General features: G+C 51.8%; 5 protein-coding genes across 5 annotated transcripts; 2 read left to right on the forward strand and 3 right to left on the reverse strand.

The window, feature by feature from the left end:
• Nucleotides 1–3964: 3964 nt before the first annotated feature.
• On the forward strand, nucleotides 3965–5367 carry CTHT_0057720 (putative cell wall protein; the record flags this gene model as incomplete). The annotated part of the gene is made up of 3 exons (XM_006696029.1): nucleotides 3965–4067; nucleotides 4121–5034; nucleotides 5113–5367. 3 exons carry the CDS (start codon nucleotides 3965–3967, stop codon nucleotides 5365–5367), a joined length of 1272 nt encoding a protein of 423 aa, XP_006696092.1.
• Nucleotides 5368–6145: 778 nt separating this feature from the next.
• CTHT_0057730 (topoisomerase-like protein) lies at nucleotides 6146–9222 on the reverse strand (the record flags this gene model as incomplete). The annotated part of the gene is made up of 5 exons (XM_006696030.1): nucleotides 6146–6286; nucleotides 6352–8103; nucleotides 8156–8680; nucleotides 8746–8966; nucleotides 9171–9222. The coding sequence occupies 5 exons, from the start codon at nucleotides 9220–9222 to the stop codon at nucleotides 6146–6148; spliced, it is 2691 nt and encodes an 896-aa protein (XP_006696093.1).
• A 1206-nt stretch (nucleotides 9223–10428) lies between these two features.
• CTHT_0057740 (uncharacterized protein) lies at nucleotides 10429–11800 on the forward strand (the record flags this gene model as incomplete). The annotated part of the gene is made up of 4 exons (XM_006696031.1): nucleotides 10429–10484; nucleotides 10825–11402; nucleotides 11470–11603; nucleotides 11672–11800. The coding sequence occupies 4 exons, from the start codon at nucleotides 10429–10431 to the stop codon at nucleotides 11798–11800; spliced, it is 897 nt and encodes a 298-aa protein (XP_006696094.1).
• An 830-nt stretch (nucleotides 11801–12630) lies between these two features.
• CTHT_0057750 (SWM histone demethylase complex-like protein) lies at nucleotides 12631–16181 on the reverse strand (the record flags this gene model as incomplete). Its single annotated transcript, XM_006696032.1, has 3 exons — nucleotides 12631–13280; nucleotides 13355–15696; nucleotides 15844–16181. 3 exons carry the CDS (start codon nucleotides 16179–16181, stop codon nucleotides 12631–12633), a joined length of 3330 nt encoding a protein of 1109 aa, XP_006696095.1.
• Nucleotides 16182–17585: 1404 nt separating this feature from the next.
• CTHT_0057760 (small conjugating protein ligase-like protein) lies at nucleotides 17586–21360 on the reverse strand (the record flags this gene model as incomplete). The annotated part of the gene is made up of 7 exons (XM_006696033.1): nucleotides 17586–17704; nucleotides 17775–19385; nucleotides 19579–19774; nucleotides 19958–20100; nucleotides 20820–20972; nucleotides 21086–21236; nucleotides 21313–21360. The coding sequence occupies 7 exons, from the start codon at nucleotides 21358–21360 to the stop codon at nucleotides 17586–17588; spliced, it is 2421 nt and encodes an 806-aa protein (XP_006696096.1).
• Nucleotides 21361–23063: the final 1703 nt, after the last annotated feature.

The following is a 23063-nucleotide window of genomic DNA, read 5'->3' on the forward strand; positions in this document are numbered from 1 at the left end:
GTTGTTAGTGACACATGCTTGGCACACCTGCGCAGCTGTCGTCACAAAGCGTCCACTAACCTATGGAATGCCTTGTTGCGTATAACGTGCCAGCCAATAAGAGAAATGGTATAGACGACTAGGCACCTGAACGGTAGTTAGCTTTATCATTTTGAGCTAGAGCCTAGGAGTAATGGTTTCGTACGGTAAAAGGAGACTTTCGAGACGACAAGAAGTTACTTGGCTAAGCACAAGTGAAGTGCCTACCATCAAGCCAAAAATTTGTAATCGTAAAGAAGCTAGCACATATGCGCCACCATCGAGAACCAAGGGATTGTTCTGTGGTTTGCGAGCAGTTGCTGACTGATGATGATGGATGCATTGCTCCTTAAACAAGTATGCGAGTTTATGTGTAGAGAGAGAGAGAACAGCAAGCTCAAACGGTACAGTAGTAAGTTCGTGAACTGCGAAAAGATGCAACACTGCACGATTTGGTGGCTGTTCTTATCTAGAACATATTGGTAGTGGGAATGAAGGCTATGTAAGCAGGATGCTGTTGAGAGAATGTTTTCAAGGATGTTTAACAGTTTCCGCGCGCTAAGAAATGGAGAACAGTAGGGAAAGTGTATACATAGATGTAAGTGTACTTTGATACGCACCTGCTAGCTGATTATCTAAAAATCGTTACTGTATGAGTAACCTCAGGAAGTCTTGTCGCTCTCGTATGCAGTAGTTCGGGATTTTATTAACTTTACCGTTGTGGAAACCAGAAAGTCGCAGATAGCTCTCGCTCAAATGAGTTGCTAGCACTGGGTAAGCTGGTAGAGATGAGTGGCGCTCTGTAAGAAGAGCATCCATGGCTGTAAGTATTTTACAAGCACTGATCGGTGATGGTAATTCTGCTTGAAAACAGTGAGCTGCAGTCCAGGGAGAGCAAATCGCTGGACTTCCTCTTTGATGACTCAAGTATTCCCGGAGGTGAGATCTCTTAAAACATCAAGCGCTCCACAAATGAAGCAGCAACCAATTATCCCCCTTGTCTGGCATTGAGAGCCGCAACCATGCGGCGAAAGGACGGTGCGCGAACCACCAGGCTAACGTAATGGTGCGCGCACCATGGGCAGAGGTTGTTCGACTCAGCACAAACAAGAGCTACAGGCACGAACATGAGAACAGTCTTCCTGCTTTCCGAAGATGAGTTTTTCCTATTGCCCTCGAGTTCTGGCTCCCAGCTGCCTTAAGACAAGCTTCTTGTTGCCTTCTGGCTACGGCTATAACATGCTTACAAGGGTGTCTTTGGCTAGCACCCTTTCTCCATCTCGATTGCTTTGGTGCATGTCTGCTCTCTGACAGGAAATGTGCGAATGTAAGCCCGCTTATCTACCGAACATGGTTTGATTCTTAATCTCTATGACACGTACACGCACATCAAAGTCACTTCTTGCTGAGAAAACTCTCGTCGCGTTTGGAAATAGCAAGACGGTCTTCTCATACTTTGAGCTTATACAGGGCCTTCATCTAGCCATACACTCATCGTCTGAAATGCATTCACAATTTAGACAATTTGAGTCTCAAGAGAACCAAGGCAACCGATATGAGACTGTACGTCATCGGTTTTTGGGTTGCTGGCATTGGATAGTCTCCCTCATCGAAGTCGGAATCGCCTGTCTTTGCAGTCTCGTGACCTGGAGATATATCAGTCACCATAACCAACCTCTTGGATGTGTTCAAGTTAGTGTTAAAGCCTTCTACAACGAGCATGCGTGGAATAGGTAGTAACTAATAGTAGGGGAAGGAGATCACACCACGGATTTATCGGACGGGGCAATTGATGCATGTTGTTGGCATGAGTCCCCAATCCTAATACTGGCTTGCTGTTTGGCCTTCGGATGCAATGTGTCCTCACTCAGTTACAGGCGCCAGGATCAAGATGTATGTCAGTACCCCATCTATGCAGGTGTTCTGGGATCCGCTATTGCCCTTGGGCATGTACTCAAGAAGAGTATGGATTTGATTGTTTTCGGGTATCTTCCTTGGGCAACCTGTATTGCCATGGCGACAAGCCTAGTTGGTCACAGCCTATTTAGATGGATTACAACATACAGCGGAGAGACGAAAATAGTTCTCAAAAAGACTCATGTCCTGAAACCGGCACTGGAACGGAAAGCCACAGGCTGGAAGAACTTCCAAGTGAGGAATGCCACCGAAATCGGTAGCAATCGGCTCAGTCCTCAACATGACCTTGGTGGGCTTACGTGCATAACCCATAACAATCAGATTGCAGAACAGTTAGCTTAGGTTAGTCACTCTCATTCAAGCCTTCTCCTGATGAAAACATAAAACAGACTGACTAGCCAATTGGGATTGGATTCAGTCATATCATCACATGGAAGGTAACGCGCACCACTGTAGTCTTGTATTTGAAGCAGTGTGAAAGGAGGACTAGGAACTTGGAACACAGGGTGCCTTTCTATTACATGAGATTATTGTTTTCATTGACGGCAATTTGCTATGCCTTATGAATGGTTCGCGAAAGTATCTCAGGAAACCAAATTAGGAAGTTTCAACTCCTCTTTTGATTCTTTACTCTTTCTCGAGACGAGCTGTAGCTTTATTACCTGGACAGTCTACAAGATGCAACTGCGCTTTTTTGTGAGAGGGGGAGGGTTCTTATTGCAAGAGGTGTTCAAGGTGAGAGGTTGTGGTGGTTTTGGCCTTTTGGAGACTCTAGTTTTGCCTATTCTCATTACTCGGTGAGATATGACGTGTAATCCACTTTGACTTACAAGACAAATCATATCTTTTTTTTTTTTTTGCCATATGTCTGACACATGATTTCAGTGCTACGCTGCTGGTGATAATAGGGTAATAGTGGTGTGCTGTTTCCCGCAACCTCCGCTCTGGAGGAATTGAGAGCCAGAGACTCCAGGTTTGTGTGAAGGATGATCAGGGAGTTTGTGTGAAGGATGATCAGGGAAATAGATAGAGTTTCTTTCGTATCTTGCTGAGCAGTGAGAAAACATGGTCAGGATACCAGTCACACAGAAGCATCTTGAGTTTTTGGGTTAACTGCTCGCTGACCCGACCGCCAGCTTGCAATAACTGCAATTAAGAAGTTGAGATGTATCATGTATTATGTGGAATGTGGAATATTAGAGTTGGAAACTGGAAACCGCATCTCGTACCCCAAAACCTGTCCCACTAGATTGCAGATCACCTTTTTGAAAATATGGCGGCAACCATTACCTGTGTTGACGAGAATGGGATGCGGAACAATCACTCCGAAGGACGCAGTCTATAGGAGATGACGGCTCAGTAGAGCGGACGACGTCCGGAACGGAATCCTTGGCAGGGCCGGAGCAGTCGGGAGGGGCAAAGGGAATGGTGCCAAGCCCCAACTCAGCACCCCACCTGTCGTTGCTGACGTTGGCGTGAGCGGATCCACCTAATCTGATGTCGGCGTGTTGGTGATTCGCCGCCGCCAAGACTGATCTCAAGATTCCCAACCACCTCGATATCCAAGCATCCACCTCACATCATCGAATCCAGCTGAATCTCGCTGAGATATTGGAGGCTGGTGACCACCCTGTACCGGCGGCCTGGAGATGGACTCGAGCTAAGCCACATGGCTTCTTAAAATCAGACGCTCCCTTTTTCCTGCGCTTAGCTGCATCTTAGACGTCATTTTGCCCTTGTACCCGTTCTTGTCCGGATTCAACATGTATATTGTGCTGTATCTACGGACATAGTTTGGATACAAACGACCTCATTCACTTGCAAATATCCTTTGAGAGGCAACTGTTTAGCGGGTATTCAGAAGCATTCTTTGAGTTGATCGGGATCTCAGCAAAATTTCACAATCGCTTCTTGTGCCGGTCCATCCGCTTTGGCTCTTGACCCGCAAAACGTCCTCAAAACAGCATCCGAGAGAACCATCTTTCACAGCATCTTGCTTCCATTGAGCAGGCCCTGAGCCACAGGCACAATGTTTGGTCAAGGATGGAGGGGGACATTAGCAGCAGCCGCTGCGCTGCTCGGTGGTACTGCTCTTGCACAGACATGGTCATCCTGTAATCCAGTTAGAGGGGGTGAGTGAGTGAACAAACTTCCAAGCTTCAAACCAGTCTCCTGACATAACTAGACTCCTGCCCCGCCAACATAGCTCTCGGAAGAAGCGTCAATATCGACTTCACAAAAGGCGAGGTTAACTCCTTCATCGCGAGCGGCGGCACACCCACCTACGGCAGCGACGGCGTGACCTTCACCGTGGCAAAGCAAGGCGATGCCCCACAACTGACCAGCGTTTTTTATATCATGTTCGGTCGTGTCGAAGTAACCATGAAAGCCGCCCCTGGAGCCGGCATTGTCAGCTCTCTCGTCATGCTGTCTGATGCGCTGGACGAGATCGACATGGAATGGCTCGGCGCCGACGACCAGACCGTGCAGACCAACTACTTCCGCAAGGGTTCCGAGAGCGGCTATGGCCGGGGTCAGTTCAACCCAGCACCTAACAACCAGGCTCAGTTCATCACGTACACAATCGACTGGACCCCGGAGCGAATCGCGTGGTACGTCGGCGGCACAGTCGTGCGGACAGTGACCTACGAAGAAGCCGCTGGCGCCTACCCACAAACTCCGATGCAAATCAAGTTTGGTGCGTGGGCAGGCGGTGATCCGAACAATGCCCCAGGCACGATCGAATGGGCGCGTGGGCCAACTGACTATTCCAAGGGCCCATTCTCCATGATCGTCCGCTCGGCAGTCATCACGGACTACTCGACAGGCCAGAAATACTACTACAGCGACACATCGGGCAATTGGCAGTCGATCCGGTCGGAGGGCGGCGAAATCAATGGCAACGCGGGCAACGCGGGCAACATCAAGGTGACGGCGACCGCACCGGAACCGACGCACACCATTGCGCCGTCCATTCCGCTAGGTGGAATCGCTCCCGGCACCACCGTCACGACGCGGACGCCGTCGCCGACTGGGCCGATTCCAGATGGTTGGAGGATCACGGATGATGGCAAGATCGTGCCGATTGGCTCCAGCACTGTAAGTATGTTACATTTTCCGTCTCCCTTTCAACACAACATGAACTGTGGACGGTCGATACTGACATAATGCGCAAAGATCTCCCCATCCTCGGACGGTTCCTCCTCGGCTGGTTCTTCTGGCTCGTCCTTCACTACTAGCGTAGTCCCGATCGCGACCCCGAACGACGGTGACGGCAGCAGCAATGGCAATGGGGCCCGTCCGACATCTGCCCCTCTTGTGGAAGATGCTGCCTCGATGGCCACTATCTCTGGTCTTGCTGCTGCTGCTGTGTCTGTGTTCACCTCCCTGATCGTTGGATTTGGGGGGACACTTCTCATCCCATTTTTCTAGACATGAATCATTGCATAATGGGTCAGTTTTAAATTGACTTAGTGGTTCTTTATATTTGACTGTTTGGTATATTTTGGCATGCATTTGCATTTACATGGCGCTTGTGGCGTTGGAGATTGGCAGCACTCACAATTGGGATAGACACATCATGACTTATGTCAAGCGAGAAGGTGGCTGTGGGAGAGAACTGTTGAGCATAATGCAAACGCTTAGTTGAGACATCATCTTTACGGTAAATATTACGGATGGCACTCATGCAGTATCACTACGATTTAAGCTTAATGCATTCATAGTTCCTTGTTATTGCTATGTAGCACCCAGATCTGTATAACCATGTATGTGTATTGCCTTGTGCTAGTGTAGTAATACTGATCCGAGACGCGAAAACTCGACTCGACCGGGAGTGCTTGTCACTCAAACTCATCACTTCGTATCGCACTATGCTTGTTTTCTCTAAATGCTTTCCTCCAGGAAAAATGCAGCAAAAACTCCTAATCCCATGCAGTGACAATGAAGTCACCTTAAAATCAACCATCGCAGCGTCTAGGTGCAGCCGCATTAGATGTGCGAAACTCCACGTCTTCCGCATAGAAGCAAAACCTTATAAGTCACCCGTAGTGCCAGTAAGACACTGAAAGAGCAGTTTCGCAAAGTATCATCCGTGTGTTACTGTCTACTGTTCAATGACGCTTGGCGTTCGAACAAGCCAGGTCTGACGATCTGCCCGCAGCTTCAAGTTTCAATCGTGCGGACAAGCAGGAGCTGGTCCCACAATCTCTTAGAACTCCCAATCAGTAGAGTCACCGACGGATTCAATAGCCCATCGGAACTTCTCTCTCAGCGTCTTTGAGAAGAACTTCTCGATCGGAACCTTAAACTTGTTCGAGAAGACAACTGTAAGACGAGGGTCGATGTAATTCTAAGAGATTGTTAGCAAAAAAGTCCAATACACACCAGCCAAATTTTGGGGGAGGAGGTGCTTACGATCTTGGAAGTGCCCAGAGCAACCTCCTTGTTGCCCTCACGATCAGCAGACTGTAGCTCGAGAGTCTTGATACGCTCGTCGAGCTTCACGATAGCAGCTTCCAGCTTCTCGACAGTGGGATTCTTGCCCTCAGGTTCAACCTTTCCGGTCTTGTTCTCCTTCTTGAACTTGGCCTCGAGCTCAGATACCGCCTTCATGCGCTCTTTCAGGTCCTTATCCGTGAGTGGCTTCTCGCCGTCGGCGGCAAGCTTCTCGTTGTCCTTTTCGAACTTCTTTTGGATCTTGGTGCGAAGCTCCTCGACGAGGAACTTCTGGTGGTTTTGAATCCACTCGTCGGTCAGGTCTGCCTCACGCTCAAAGTACTCAGCACCCTTTTTCTTCTTTAACTTCGGATCCACCTCAAGCATCATCATCTTGGTCCGCCACTTCTGATACTTCAGGCCCTTGATACGGTCCCCGAGTTTCTCCATCTGCGCCTCGTGGCTGGCGCCGACAGTGCGCTTGTGGTTGCAGAGGATGGCCACCTCGCGATTGCAATCGTTGTAGAGCTTGACCTTCTCAGCCATCGACAGACCATCAGCCTTGAGACCCTTGAGAAGCCTCGACATGGTGTATGAGGCGTTGTAGGTACGGAACACCTTGGCCGTGAGGCCAGGCATATAGCTCGACAAGTGCTTGTTCAGCTGCGTAGTCGTCAGCCTGTCGAAAATATCATCGCCCGGCTCTTTTGGCGGCTTCTTGAACATCTTCAAGTTCTTGAAAACTTGGCGATCGACCTGGAACTCATTGTAGAAACGAATGCTGTCTTTACCGAGGAAGTCAAAGATGACGGTGTTGGGCTCCTTGAGCGTGACATGTTCGTATTTCAGCGAGCAGCAACCGACTGTTTCGGCCTCGTTTTCTGTGTCCTTTTCGTTACCAGCTCTGAGCGCGAACTTGTCAATGAGGTACATGGCAGTGGCACGTTGGCGCTCTGCCATGACTTCGCTCTTGAGATCTCTGGTGTAGTCGGCACGGATGCGGTCGATGTGCTTCTTGAGCTCGCGGGCCTTCTCGAACTTCTTGAAATCTGACTGGCCCTTGATGCTGCTGTTGGCAGCCAACATGACGTACTTGTAATTGCCGTTCACGTTTTCCTGCCACATAGCAAGCCAGGTAGCCTTGTTATCATGCTGGACAGCCTTCCACTTGTGACCCGGGGGCGGATCCGGGACCTTGGCATCTTTGCCGATGTTGATTGTGATCTGCTCGGGCATGACCCGCTTCTTGACCTTGCCAGTCTTGGGGTGTTCACCACGGCCACGGAAGAGGCCCGGAGGTTCAACACGGAAGTTGCCCACCTTCTCCTTCCGGCCATCCCATTTGCAATACATGTACGGAGCCTCCAGCTTGGCCTTTGCTTCCTTCTCAGCCTTCTTTTCAGCGGCCGGACGGTTCTTCTTCGCCTCGGAGATGCTCCGGAAATGTTCGTAAATCTTGGTGAAATCGAGCTTCTTGAACTCTTTGATGTCAACAGGATTGCCATCCATGTCCTTAGCGCCGCCCGTCTTGTCAAGAACCTCCTTGAAGTCAGTAAAGAAGTTCTTCTGGAAAACGGGGTTCTCGACATGCTGTGTCGCATGGAGCATAGAGCCGAAGAAGGTTGCGACCTCTTCAGCCTCGACGTGAAGGTTGACAGGTTTGCCGTCATAATAGAGCTTGACATGTGAGGGAAGAGGCTCGTACGGCGGAGGGAAGAGGACGCCATTGTGCTCCAGAGTTGTCCACTTGATGCTGTCGTCCTCCTTTTTTGGGGCATCCCACCAACGATACTCCTCCTCCTCTCTCCTCCTCCTCGCTGTTCTCGTTTGACTTCTCCTCCTTCTCCTCCTCCTTGACCTTGGCAGACTTGGACGCTGCGGAAGCCTTCTTTGCAGGGGCCGCGACTTTCTTTCCCTTCTTGGCGATGGGCGCGTCGGAATCGGATTCAGACTCCTTCTTCACCTTGACGCCATTTGTCTTCTTCGCGGAGGAGCCAGTACCGTTTGACTGATGCTTCTTTGGTTGCTTGGCTAAAGGTTCGTCATCATCCGACTCCTCTTTGATGGCCTTTTTCGCAGCTGCCTTCTTCTTGTCAGCAGCGCGAAGAGCTTTGGCCTCTTTGGCGGCAGCCTTCTCGATGCTCGCCTTTCTCTGGGCAAGTTTTGTGCCCAAAGGCTGGTCATCATCAGACGACTCGAGGGTTTCCGTTTCTTTGATGGACGGCGGCAACTTGCCGTTCTTTTTGGCGATTGGCTCGTCGTCGCTGTCGCTCTCCTGCTGCTTGTGCTTAGACTTTTGACGTTTGGCCTGCCAGAGTTAGCCCGCATCTGCATGCAAAGTTACCGAGTTGGTGTTTCTGTAGGTCGTCCTACCAAAGGAGCGCCATCATCGCTATCCGACTCCTCCTTCTTCACCTGGGTAACCGAGCTCCGAGATTTGCGCTTGGTAGTCCCGTTGGGCGTGGAATCGATATCCATTTTGTCCTCGATGACTGGGCCGTTACGAACTGAAACACCCGGAGGAAGCGGGCGAGCCTTGGAATCGGTTCGGTCCATCTCGCGATCTTCGGCAGCAGATATAGTCGCAGCTGACACTGACAAGGGAGGAAACAAGTTAGTAAGTGTGCGAGAATTGGGCTTTGGGCGCAATTCTCTTCAGATGATTTGGGCACGAAAGAGTAAAACAAGAAGGGAATGCGATACACTCTAGCTGACCACAGAGCGGCTGTGTTGCTTATGTGCCACGGAACAAACTTTTGGAAAGGTCCGCGCCTGCATGGTTTTTTAGGTAGACTTACTGTGAGTGCCCCTGGCCAGAGGCCTGTCATCGTCAGAGCTATCAGAAGCCATTACTGTTTCTGTTTCCGGATACGAATCGGAGGTCGAATTGCCAGTACGGTTGTGGTAGGAGAGGCGCAACGCGGCTGCGCAAGACTAGTGAGATTCGCAATGGGATTGTTGTTGAGCGCAAGCCAGATTCTAGCGTGCAAGGCTGGCGTTTTTAACGCGGGCGCGGCTGTTTAATAGAACGCCAGGGCGAGGAGTTAGCCGTGGATGCAGGTCCAGGGGGGAAATCACGCGAAGGAAAGCCTGAAATGGCCGGGCAGCCAGCCGACTCGATTTGTAGGCAGGAAGAAAAAGGAGGAAAAGCAGAAGAGGAGGGAAGAGGGCAGGGAAGCCGGAGTAAAAAAAGATGGAAGGGATCTCAGCAACCACGAGTCGGGGCGATTAACGAGGTTTACTTAAAGATTGTCTTCGGAGACTCCACTCCTGGCACCTGCAGCAGCGCAGCGCAGCAGTGGCATTTGGCCGGCAGCCTGCCACAGACCAAGCACTGGACCACTGGATCACTGGATCGACTGGATCAGGTTCCAAGGAGGTATGGTGCCCTGCAGCAACATAGAGGCAGAAAGCGAGGCTTGGGCTAGCCTTCGGTGCTGTATGAAGTGGTAATACGTATAACAGCACGCTCTCGGCCTGTCTCCGTTACTCTCTTACGGTAACGTTCGGTATTTATCCATTACGTTTCAGTAATCAATGCAGGCGAAAATTACTGGACGTTCGCCCCATAGGCCCCACTGTCGCGGCCTTGGCGGCAGCCAAGCCTCTTGTTTTCAAAGTTTTTGCCTGAGTGCCTGGCGCGGTTTTGGATGAATGCATGGAGCCTCGATTTTGCCACTCTTTCTAATCACAAGCCACCGTGAGATGGCTTCGCGTTTCGTGGGAGACTCAGCGCCACGCACACCAGCCACAACACCCTGGGGTCTGGGCAGCCAATCGCCAGCACCACTGGCCAGCTGTCGGCAAAAAGGGCATTCGGGCGGGCACGAGCAGGAAGCGGAATCAAGTGGAGCCGAGCTCAGCAAACCTCTCACGGGCAGCGCCAATTGCAGTTTGCAGTTCCTGCCTGGGTCCAACGTGCAATTGTGAGCGGTCCGTCACAACTTCGCTCCCCGATCTCAATTGACGCCAGCACCTCTCCGTGGTCGAACCGGGGCCACATCTTCCAGAGACGGATCGCATCGTCTTTGATTTTTCTCCCAGCCAATTCTCGCCATGCTGTCAAGAGCTGCCCGTCCGGCGCTGAAGGCCGGCGCTGCCGTTACTGCCCGGTACGTGATTTATTGATCGTGATTTTATTGCACAGCTGTCAGCCTGGCTCCTTTCGTCTTTTCGCCGTCCCCAATTGCAAGCTCGCTGCGGAGTTTATGAGGAGGATGTTTTTAGAGCGGTAGGGAAAAGAGAGGGGCTACGTCCGAGGGGTTGAGGGGCACAAAAGGATATGGGATATAGTGAGGGGAATGAGGCACGTAGGATGAGAGACCGGCTCGCTGAACCGGCGACTGCAAACTGAGCTTGCTTATCCCCCTGCCGACTCCCATGCCTTGAACACAAGTACAAGCAACGAAGTGAGCAATGACCCCGAGCTAACCGACGACGCCCGTCCCGTAGTGCGGCAGCTCCCTCGGCCTCGTTCGCTACGCTGCGTGAGATCGAGGGCCGCCTCAAGTCGATCAAGAACATCGAGAAGATCACCAACACCATGAAGATCGTGGCCTCGACCAAGCTGAACCGCGCCCAGCGCGCTATGACCGACTCCCGTGCCTACGGCAAAACCAGCAACCAGGTGTACGAGTCGGCCGAGACCAAGCCGCTTGAGGGAGAGGGCAAGAAGAAGCTGCTGGTTGTCTGCAGCTCTGACAAGGGTCTTTGCGGTGGTATTCACTCCGGTCTGTCGCGCTACATCCGCGCTCGCTCCCTGGAGAACAATAACTTTGATCTCGTCATCCTCGGCGAGAAGTGCAAGAGTCAGCTCCAGCGCACCCACGCCAAGAGCATTGTCCTGAACTTTGCCGGTGTTGGCAAGGACCTGCCCACTTTCGCCGAGGCCCAGGCCATCGCTGAGCAAATCATCCGTCTGCCTGGCGACTATTCGGACATTGAGATCGTCTACAACAAGTTCATCAACGCGACGAGCTACGAGCCCGCCACTATTCCGGCGTTCTCTCAGGAGGCGTTCGTCAACTCTCGTACGTCTTTTTGTCCTGCTTCGTATATCGGCTAGAATGGACTGCTGACGTATGCGTAACTGTTCAGCCAACTTCGCTGCTTTTGAGGTTGATGAGGAGGTTCTTGGCAACCTCCGTGAGTTTGCTCTTGCCAACTCCCTCTACTGGGCTCTGGCTGAGGGCCACGCCTGCGAGATCTCTGCCCGTCGCAACGCCATGGACGTAAGTTTTCTCTGCTGAATTTCAAATGGTGGAGTTCAATTAATGCTGATGCGCATTTCTTTCTGTAGAATGCCTCCAAGAACGCTGGTGAGATGATCCAGAAGTACCAGATTCTTTTCAACCGGACTCGCCAGGCCGTCATTACCAACGAGCTGGTTGAGATTATCACTGGTGCCACCGCCTCAAAGGAGATGTAAGCGGGTTAGACGTGGTAAAGCGTTCTTGATTTTCCCTTCCAACCCGGTAGACGGAGAGAGGCTAGATAAGGGAGAGAGGGAAATAAGACTTCCGCTGGCGAGGGAATTTTCTGTATTCACATCTCTTTTTTCCTCTCCCTTTTCCCATCTTCACAAAGAGAGAGTGTGTGTGTGGTCAATTGGCGGAAAAGTTTCCTTTGTACTATCAAGTAACCCATTCAACGCCCCCCCACGCCCTCTGTGTATCAACGCCTTCCCGAATAAACTTTCTTGCAAACCCGACAATCAATAAGCAGAGAGTGAGGACGGAAGTTGTTCCTCAGCCTGCTTTACCACTGAACGTGTCCAAATACATAGGGGACTCCTTTGCAGCCTAACAAATGCTTTTCCCGGCCATTGGAGCCCGTTTGTGACTCACCCGGATGCCTATGTTGCTCGCACTGCGAGGACCAAAGTTTATTGGGAAAATATGGCAAGTCACCTTAAAAGGTCGTAAAAAGCCAGATGCATGGTACCTGCTATCGGTCCTGCCCAAATCCTTCCATCTGTCTGGCCTAGACACAAATCGAAGAAGGATTTGAACGTGGTGATTCTAATAGTTGAGACATCGGGAAAAGGGTAATACAAAGAAGCCATACCCATACATACAATACGAAAGTTGAGAGTTAGCCAGCCAAATGTACACAATCCCCTAAACACGACACATCGCACCACCCAAGAGCTTTTGTTTCACATCAAGACCCTTTTGAAATGAATCCTGAAGAAACATCAAAACCTTACCCCTACAGCACCCCATATAAAAATATCAACAGATAACTCCAATCAATTAACTATCCCCAAGCCCCACCCATCTCAACATCACTCCCACTCCCAGTGCCGCCTCCGAATCCCTCACTCTCACTCTCCTCTTTATACATCCCCTCCACAACCCTCATCTTAGTCCTCCTTCCCTCCCCCAGCATCTCCTCGGTCTTGGATGGCTGCGGTGGCGGGGGATTCGTCTTCTCCCACTCTTGCCGCTCCTTTTCAGCCTTGGCTTCCCACTCCTCCACATCCTTGCGCCATTTCTCGACCGTCTCGTTCCACTTGCGCTTCGCCTCTTCCGCCATTTCGACGTACGGCTTTTTGTCCTCATCGCTTGCGTCGCGCCACATCTTGGAGCTCATCACGCGCACCTCATTGGCGGAGGGCTTGCCTTTGCCGGGACGCCGACCGGCTTCGAGACGCCTGCGTGCTTCATCGTAGTGGGCTTTGCTGTAATACATGTAGGCGTTGGTTGGTGGTTTGGGGGGTAAGGTGGGGCAGGGACCTAGGCGAGAGACGAGGTGCTCGTGGAGAAGGGCTTCGTGGGTGCGGAGCCGGGCTTGGTAGATATCGGCGGGGGAAGATATGGATGATGAAGACGGGGCCTTGCGCTTCAAGTCCTTGGGTAGGATCAGAGGGGTCGGGACGGGAATGGGGCCGATAAGAGCGTCAAGGACTTCGGAGGCGGCAGCAGGCCGGAGAGGTAGGCTCCATGAACGGTGGCTGGATGAGTGCCGCAGGTGTGCTCACCGGCAAAATACAAGTTGCCGACGGGACGGGCCATGGTATCATAGTCGTCAGCCTTCATATCCGGGCCAGCAGAGGAGTAGCTGCCGCGGGCAAACTTGTCGGATGCCCAGCGAGTGATGACTGCTTCGACGGGGTAGGGTACTCTAGATCCGTACACACGCCGCAGGATGTCGGTAGCCTCGGCAATCAGGTCGTCGTTGCACGTCTGTTCCGTGTCGTAGCCGGCATCTCCAGCCATGAGAGCAATGAGCACAGGCAGGCCACTGCTCTTGCTCACATTGAACCATTGGAAGAAACGACCACGCTGCGAGGCATAATCTTTCTGATCTGTGCTGTGTCGGTTCGGTGGGTTCCGCAAGACGCCGAAGATATCACGGTTCTCGTCCCAGAACGGCTCCTTGTATACCAGGATCACTTTGTTCAAAACGCCAAAGCCAAGACGTTCGATAGCTTCTGCCTTCCACTGTGGCAATGGAGGCTCAAACTTGACACTTCCATGTTTCAAGACGCCAAGCGGGATGGTGTTGACGACACAGTCAGCTTCTACCTTGTAACCATCTTCGCACTCGACGATCGCCGGACCAGTTGGGCTGCTAGACGTGTAGGTAATCTTGCAAACTGGGGACTTCTGTCTCAAGTTGAGAGGTGTCGGGATCATCAAGAGCCCCCGAGGCACACTCTGATAACCTCCAATGACCATGGAATGGCTGCCTTCCCACTCGTTGCCGGCATCAATATCCCATCCGGGAAGACTCAACTGATGATAGTTAGTCGCATTACTGTACTCCAGGTTGGCGATGTGCCAGTTCATGAGCCTGAAATCCTGAGCAGTCAGATCCAAGATATCCTTGTACTGCATGATAACCTTGTCAGTGACACTGCCGAGGGTGGCACCAGGCTCTATGGCCGCTGCTTGAAGGTCAATGTCAGCGTCCTCACTGACACCTTGCTTTAGGGTCCAGCCCATCAGCTTCGCTTTGCGAGCGGCGTTGAGTGCTGCCGGGGTGCCTGGCTCATTGTGTATTCTGCCCGTGGCGCGGTCAGAAGACACAGGCACCAGGTTTACCTGGGGTGCCATGTTTTGCTCTGACACGGGCGCTGCGTGTGGCTGGGCAGCTGCTGCCTCTTCGGCTTGCCGTATTGTCTTGTGGGTTTCTGCCGAGCTGTCTCTGCCCTCGTCAATCAAGTCCTTGTTACCCTCGATGAGCTTTGTTGCGGGTGGCTTGTACTTGTATTCGCTGACTCGGTCGAGGCAGTCATTGTAAAGGTTTTCGACGAGCTGATCACGATGCAGATCGACCGGTTTGCCGTTGGAATCGTACAAGATAGTCTCTGGCTTCAAATAGTGGTACGAAAGACCTAACTGTGCCCGGAGGAGGATGTTGATCGGGTTGCCCCTTTCAAATCCCGTGATAATCATGCCCCCCATCTCAGCCGTGAAGCGTTTCCCTTTGAAATGTTCCGGGATGTGCTTCGGCCGTGTATGGAAAGGCCTGGAGTAAACTCTGCCACCAACTCTGTTCCTGGCCTCAAGCACGATGACTTCCGGTGGTTCCTCGCCCATTTTGCGGAACCTGTTAGCATACTGAGCAAACAGTCCCTCGAGCTGTCTCGCACAGCCCAGGCCGGCCATACCAGCGCCAATGACAACTACCGTTCTCCTCTTTTTCTTCTCTTTGGTCTTGGTCAATAACTCGCTGTTTTCTGCATGCTTGTGGCGTGAGGGCCGGATCTCTACACAACCGAAGTTGATGTAGCCACGGCGGACAAGCCAGTCGTAACAAACACTCGCTACATCAAACCACCTGGGGTCCTTGGCACAGCCGACGGCTTCTTCACGGGTCACGGCAATGCGTGGGTTGCACACCCACAGACGCAAAATACCGTTCCGGATATTCAAGTAGGTGGTGACCTGGGCATGACTGATATGGTCGCGAAGCATCAGATATTCCTCTTGATGAAGCGCGTAGGGATTCAGCCTAGACGCCTCAGCGGCCGCCACACATTGCAAAGCATACTCTGAAAGCGTCAAGTCTGGGGGTATTGAGACCTTGGGCCGAACATCCCATTTTCGCCTTGGCGACGTGGCCCGCTGGGTCAAGCGAGGGGCACCAGGGGCAGGAGCCTCTCTTGAACTATCAGTATCGACAGGTGTAGTGGCCTTGCTCGACACGGAAAGAGGAACGGAGGACAGGTCGGATTGATCTGAAAGGGTTGATAAGGAGGAAGAGGTCACAGACGGTCTCTTCTCCTCGGAGGTTTCACCTTGTTGAGGAACTGTAAGTGTGGAAGATAGCTGGGGTGCAGACGTTGGCTGCGAGGGAGATGTCGGGATCGCGTCGCTATGAAGGAGTCAGCTTACATGGATGAGAGGACAGCTGGCGGATAGGGTATGAGAAAGAGCGGTGGAAGATAACATCTCTTCGATGGGGGTCCCAGAGATAGGGATCGTATAAAAATCAAAGATTGCTCTAATGGATGAGACATACACAGACTTTTCCTCTGAGGCTGCAGCTGGCCCCGAGGATGGTGAAACTGGGGTAGCGGTCTCAGGAGAGTCAACAATCATGCTATCCATTTGCCCTGTCCAGACGACGATCTCAGGAGCAATCTCTTCGGAGTTGTTCGTGGATTCTCTCTGTGAGAGCGCGGTAGTCGGAGCGGCTGAGGACTTGGACGGTAGGGGAGACTCGGTATCGTCAGAAGGGGATGAAACTGGAGAGACACAGGTAGCAGTTGATGATGAGACAGGCTGTTTGCCAAGAGCGGCGGGTGAGGAGGATGAAGATGATGTGGATGAAGCAGCAGCTACTCCTGAGGTACGCATTGAACGGCGTAAGTCGAAGTCTTTAGTGGATCCCTGGCTGGTGTTAGGGAGGACTTTTCCCGAACCGCTGGACTGTTGTCTCGCGCGAGACCCCGGCGAAGATCCCATTATACCGGGGAATATGCCAGGAGCTGGGATTGGGTATCGTGATAGGTACCGTGTTCGTAGTCGACGGTCAATGTGGTGTGATATAATGGATGCTGACTGGAACCCGCTCTCGCCGTTGTGCCATGCTAAGGGTACGCCCAGGGAAGGGATATGTACTATGTAGTCAACGGCTGTATGAGACAGAAGAGACCTAGAACCTCGGTAGAAGGCGACGGATACCGCAACGAGCACGAAGTCGAGGTCTCAAGAGCGAATAAGAGGCTGAGAATCGAGAATCTGCGATGTGTTGACTATAATAAGTCGGGGATACTCGGCATCGCTGCTGGCACGCATCATCAGCATGACATCGTTGGGAGCACAAGCAATTGACACGGATCGAGAAGAGAACGGCAGTTGAACAAAAAGAGTTTATAAAACGATAAGAGGTAGTGAGAGCGGTAATGGTATGTAGGCAGTGGACACAAACGGGATTTCCCGAATTTTTTTCAATGCCCGTATAGGTGGGCGTTCATATGGAAAGAGTCTCAAAGTCAAAGCAAAACAAAAGCAGAAAAAAGCATCAAAAACACGAGCTCGTGGGGGAGAGAGGCAACGATACCTGCAAAACACATATCGCCCACCCCTAGCTCCGTCCTGTTTACCAGATCTCAGCCTGCAGCTCAACCCTCGTCTAGTGTAAGTTAGAGTTACAATCAATGAATGAGTCTTCTTGAGCCGTTGAGGAAAGAGAAATTGATAGTCTCTAGGTCTCGTCCTCGTCCTCTGCTGCAGTGACTCCGTGTGGACCAGCTCGAGAACCCTTCCGCCCTTGCTGCTGAGATTGGCAACGCAGGTGCCAGGCCCATCTCCACAGCACTGCCAAAAAATGGGCCCCAGACCACTAAGAATCCGTGCACAGGCCTGGAACAGCCCACTGCCACTCCCAGCCATGGCACTATCACGTGAGAGCATATCTACGTTGCCCAAAAAGCGCCGTTTCAGTTCAATCTTCCTCAACACCAAACAACTTACGCGGCAAATCCAGTGATACACACAGCAGGCAAAGCACGACTATATAGCAGCAATTGTGTTTACGATATGCCCGATTGACCTGTGCTGCTAGCTGCAAGCCATAGCAACACATATATCCACAATCCTGCGCGCCTACCTGTGCATTAGGTACATGAACATCCTTTTGACATTCTTCGCACCAACGAGATCTCCGAACCGGGTCGGACAACGTCATGCATGTTTGGCTCATGTCGAAGCTGATATACTATGAAGATATTCTGGCGTACTCGATAATCAATTATAGCCTTATTGGGCTGCCGCCGTTGTAACGGTGGTCTTCTCGAACGTTGCAGTCTCAATCGCTGCGTTCATCATTCTATTGCCGTTTATTATCGACGTGGTGCAGATGACGATATTCCTCCGAGCTGTTGAAAATAGCCCAAGTCAGTACTCAATCTGAATCAAGAGTTAATAGGCTGTTGGTGTTGGGCTCACCCTCTTCTTGCTTCGCAATGAATCGCAGCGCCGCGATTTCCGTGAAGGTGATTCCACCCACAAACACGACAAACACAGTTTTCTTATCACCACTGCTGCCGGACAGCAATGCCCGCGCCTTAACTGCCTTGTCCTCTCCTTTCTGGATCTCATCGAACGTTGGGCCGCGGGCATGTTTGACAATCTCCTCAAATCCTTTCCAGCCCTGTGCCCCTCCGCCAGCGACCGGCCCAGCCGCAATTACCGTCCCGCTACCCTTTGTGATTGAGAGCAAATATTGCTTTTGGAGGACACACTGCACGAGTCGGATCGAGAGTGGGGCGTAACCGCTGTAGACGTATGCAATATCGTTGGGGTCTTGCTCGTTTACCTCATCCACAATCAGCCGAAGTTGCTTTCGCAAGTAAGTGTAGTTGGTCTTCTGATCCGGCCCCCCCGACGATCCGCTCATGGTTATCATCGATGCAAGAGGGGATGATTTGGACAGGAACATCTGGAGTCGTTCCAGGTTGTGGAGGGTGAGTAGATGCTGGTGGCCATATCCCTGAAGGACAAGCCTCCGGAAGTGATCCAGCTCTTTTGTCTTAATACCACCAGAGATGCACGAGTAAAGGCACAGGAGTCTGAGCACTTGTGGTAATGGAGTGTCGCGGGCAACTAGCTCTTCAATGGAATCGAATTGTGATGACGGATCTGCGCCTGCAGCCAGGTTCTGCTGGACTTCAAGCAGCTTGTTGAAAATCTCTGTCCGTGTGTAATTGATGATTTCTTCGGCGATATTCGAATGTATTTTCAAGCTCTGCTGTTCCGCCTGATACCCAGGGAGCTTTTTCACAAACTCCTTGAGCTCGGCCGTCGTCTTGGTGTTGTGCCTACTTTCGTAGTCACTCTTAAGACGACGGGCAACGGTATTGAGCAGGCTACCAACAATGGCGAAGTTCGCATCCCGCAACTGGGAATACAACGAGTCAGATCCATCGAGCTGAATTTTGCGCTTGCGAGACTGCGAGCTATTCGTGGGCACGGCGGTCGATGTGCTCGCCGCTGATTGTGCGGGAGCCCCGACAATGACGGCATCAACATCGGTCTGGTTATTTTGGATCCCAAAATACTCATCTATTAGGCCCTCATAGGTCAGCTGTGTCAGAAGAGGCGTCACAAAATCAACTTCTCTGTCGATTATGATGACGCTCTCAATAGTGGTGCTGGGACTCAATCCCGCTCTATCCGACTCCCCAGCCTCCTCGCCGGCGAGGAGCTCCTGCCGCATGCGCGAGAGAAGATCGGCAACTCGCTTGGCATTCTCGCCTTTGCCGATGATACGTGGGAATAAGCCATGCTTCTTCTGGATGCCCATCAGAGCACGGGAGAGCAGAAAGACAGGAGTCGGGTCCTTGGCAAGATAGAGGTCCCGAAAGGAGTCGTTCAGCTCCAGAGATAAGACATCTCTCTCCAAAGGGAAGAAATACAAGGGAAGCTCGGAGATATTGGCATCACCCAAGACACCGGCCTCCTCCAAGACCTTGTCAGAAAACAGGGTTCGACGGGGAACCCAAAAGATGTGGAAATCGTGAGAGGTCTGGCTCTCGCGCTGGATGCGCTTTATCTGGGCTGGAAGAAGATGTTAGCACGGCATGATGGCATCCCTACAAGTCCCGGGACGTTAAGGGAGGCGATAGGGTTCGTGCTGAGTCCAATATCCGGCTCAACTGACTAACGAACGCCGGGTAGAAGAAAAGCTCGACGCTGTTTACTCTGGAGCCGAGGGAAGGTGAAGGGGTGATGATCCTGTGAGCCTACATACCTGCTATGGCATGAGCATTGCGGACGGATTCGCCGCGGGCGATGAAGACGATGTTCCGCTGGCTGGTGCCTGTGTTCTTGTTTTCAAGGAAGAAGAAGTTGTCGACGCCGTAGTCGCGGAGGGTTGAAGCCTTGACGATGACACCAAGGGGACCAGCCAGGTCCTTCTCAATCACGAGGTTCTTCTTGCCACGAACCTAGGGGAGCGTCAAAAAAACTGCCTGTCAGTTCAGCAGTCCCGCGCTCACGCTGCGTAACACCGGATATACCAGACACTAGCACCAGCACCCCAGGGCGCGAACTGGCTGCATGTGCGCCCTCATCTTCATCCTCCCGCTCTCTTCCTCTTCCCGGGACATAGCAGAGACATCGAGACTTACTCCCTCCAGGAGATGGAGCAGGTCTTTGCGCGCTTTGTCTCTGACCTGCTCCGCGTCAAACCCCGCACGAGGAGCCATGCTGACGAGGCCTCCATGCGGTGTTTGGTGGTTGTGGATCCAGGTTGGCGTTGGAAGACGGGGAGCTGCACACGGCAAAATGAAGGTGGGAGTTGCCCGGCTGCTGGCTCGTGGTGCTGTGGGCCAAAATCAAAGGCTTGGCATTAAAACGGCCCGAGCTTCAAAGGCATCGGGTCTCGGCATCCAACTCTGCCGAGCTCGAGGGCTTTTGGTTTAAGAGTCGAAAGCATGGAATACAATCTGCTTGATTTCATCCCTATGGCCATCGCTAAAGACTTTAAATAAGGATCAAAGCATTTCTGTTACGTTTCTCCTGTGCTTACCAGTTTCTCGATTATGACCATTCCATCCCCTCGTTACAAGTGTACCAGAATCTCGCTCTTCCATGACGCTCTGGAGCATATCATCCCCAGCAACATGCGAGAAGCCGACAAGCGCACTCATCGACAGCCCAGATGCCAATTCCAACCTAAATTATCCATAGCGACCGGATGGAGATGCTTTCCGCTGTGATTAAGATGAAGCCAACCGCACCCCGCAATGCTATCCCACGCCAGATCAAAAGTCTACGCCCAGAAACCCGATAGCAAAACCAACGCCCAGTACCCCACCAAAACCTAACGCCAATCCCCCGTTCTTGATAGCACCAAGCATCCTAGTCCTATTGATTACACATTGTTATCGTGATAATAGAATTCGATGTCCTTCGGACGGAGCCGGTTCTTTGCCACGAACTCCTCGTCTCCGGGGGGACGCTCGTTTTTTGTGTTGCCAGTCAACATACTCTGCAGGCTCATGCAGACGCTTTCGACATTCTGTACAGGGCTCCAGCCTTGGTGGCCCAGCAGATCAAGACAGATAATACCATTCGAATAGATGTGTGGATGGATGGGAATCGGACGGTCAGCTGACTTGACGAACACTACCTCGGGCGGTTCTAGCAACCAGAGGTCAGTTGTGTGTAACATAGGCGCTCAGTTCAGGTTCAGGTGAGATTTGGTCGGGGAGAGAACGCTGAACAGCAAGATACAAGTAAAAGCCAGGACATACCGATGGGGTAGGTCGAGCCGAAACGGAACCTAAGGCGGTATGTCTGATTCGCATACAGCGGGTTGTCATCCAGAACTCGGATATCGAGGAGCCATTCCTCAAAGTTATCCGCCGAAACCAGTTCGATACCGGGCGGCAAGGAGTTGCGGATCTGTACCCAGTACGTACGATCAGTCAACACCGTTCACAGTCCACTGAACTAAGCCGAAACGGTGATATGTTCCAACCTTCTGCAGCTCCTTTCCAAGCCGCTTTGCAGCGAATTGGCCGGCCATTGTATCTTGATGTCAATCTGCCTATGTAGGTTCTTGTAAGGCTGACAGTCGATTGAAGGTTCCTGTTCACAGAAAACTTGGCAGTGTAGGTGAGGCAAGGTAAGGGACAACGGTAGGTCAGAAGAGTCAGGGAGCTAAGTGGGAGCTTGCGTGGAGCAGAATACCAAGCCGCCACCTAGTTGCCTACACAGTATTGCTTGCTGCGTTTAGGTAAGTATGGGAGAATGACATCAAACGTGCAAAAGAAGGTCAAGGATGTTCGGAGTGGTTGAAGTTGAAGGCTGATTTCAAGAGCAGGCTGACGCCAGTCCGTAGGAATGAGCCGGTGGTAAGGATGACAAGCATGGAATCACGGGATTAACATGGAACACTGGGGCAGAAGCGGGGAGGCATACTGGGAAAGGAACCGACAGCACGCGGGATGCAAGGCTCCACCTACCGCCTGCCAGCAAGTGCTCAAAACACGGGGGAACTGACAGCAGGAGGGGCCATAATGACATGTACCAGCCGGGTCATTCACGCATACCGGCTCCGGGCACCCCCGTCTGGCTGAACGGCTATCCCGGGGATTGGCGACTGTCAACTGACGGATGGTTGGCAGCGAGATCTGGGTTCAGTTTTGGATAACTGTATTACCTCAAGTTTATGGTATGCTAAGCCCCTGGGCGTGATTTACAAGGGCAGTAATTGACATAGCTGCTTGACTTTGTATATAGGGCTGCTTGCTTAACACATCAGAAATCAGCTGCTCTTATTATGAGGTCCGCGTACAGACATCCAATATCATTAGCTACGAAACGCTCTACCACAGTAGAGCAGGTATCTACGAAACTCGGTGACTGTATTGCCACAAAGCTAGCACTGCGTCATGACAAGGAGCAGGATCCAGTGCCGGCTTGTACAAGACTCGGTAGGCTATGTGCTTTTTTAAAGTGCTCTGAATGCCTGACCAAGCCAAGCACACATCACACTGAATCATTTGCTTACAATGTGACTCAAATCACCTTCTGTAAGCACCAAGAGGCCATCACCAACAGATTACGCTGAGCTATCAAACATCAGTTACCCCTGATGTGACAAAGAAGCTGTTGGTTGTTGACCCGTCCGTTTGTGCAAAGTGTGGCGGCAAAGTGCCGCAGCCAGGTAGCTGTCGGCTGCCAACATCCAGATAACCAGCAAACACCTTTGAGCATGCCTGAATCCAAAGCAATAAGACTCATCATTTGCAAGTCAATTCATTGTACACTGCAGCTGCTTGGCGAAAAGTGGACAGATGCCGAATGAAATGGGATGGAGGCGTGTAACGCAACTCATCTCACCCACGGCAGCTCAGCCTCAGCCCAAGCCAGGAGTTGTTAATGAGGGCCGCCAAAGGGCGAGAAAGAGTGGGGTAAGAAAATGGGCTCCATTGGGTGACAGTTTCGCCCACCAGATCATTAGGCGCAAGACTTTGCCAGTAAACTCTATTTTTTGACTTTGACCCCGAGACTCTGAGCAAGCAACTAAATAGGTACTGACTATGTACGCACGGGGTTTGTGACACTGTCCTGAAAGTCAAAGATTCAACAGAATTTCGCAGATTCGCAAATCTACCACAACAACGTAAAACAGCTCCAGCACCTACCCTTGTGAAAGCGCTCAAGGGAACCTACCCGCCTGAGGTCTGTGACGATGGTGATCTGCTTGCCCCTCGTCTCCGCACC

This window comes from Thermochaetoides thermophila (assembly GCF_000221225.1).
Source record: "Thermochaetoides thermophila DSM 1495 unplaced genomic scaffold scf7180000011820, whole genome shotgun sequence".
Lineage (NCBI taxonomy): Eukaryota > Fungi > Ascomycota > Sordariomycetes > Sordariales > Chaetomiaceae > Thermochaetoides > Thermochaetoides thermophila.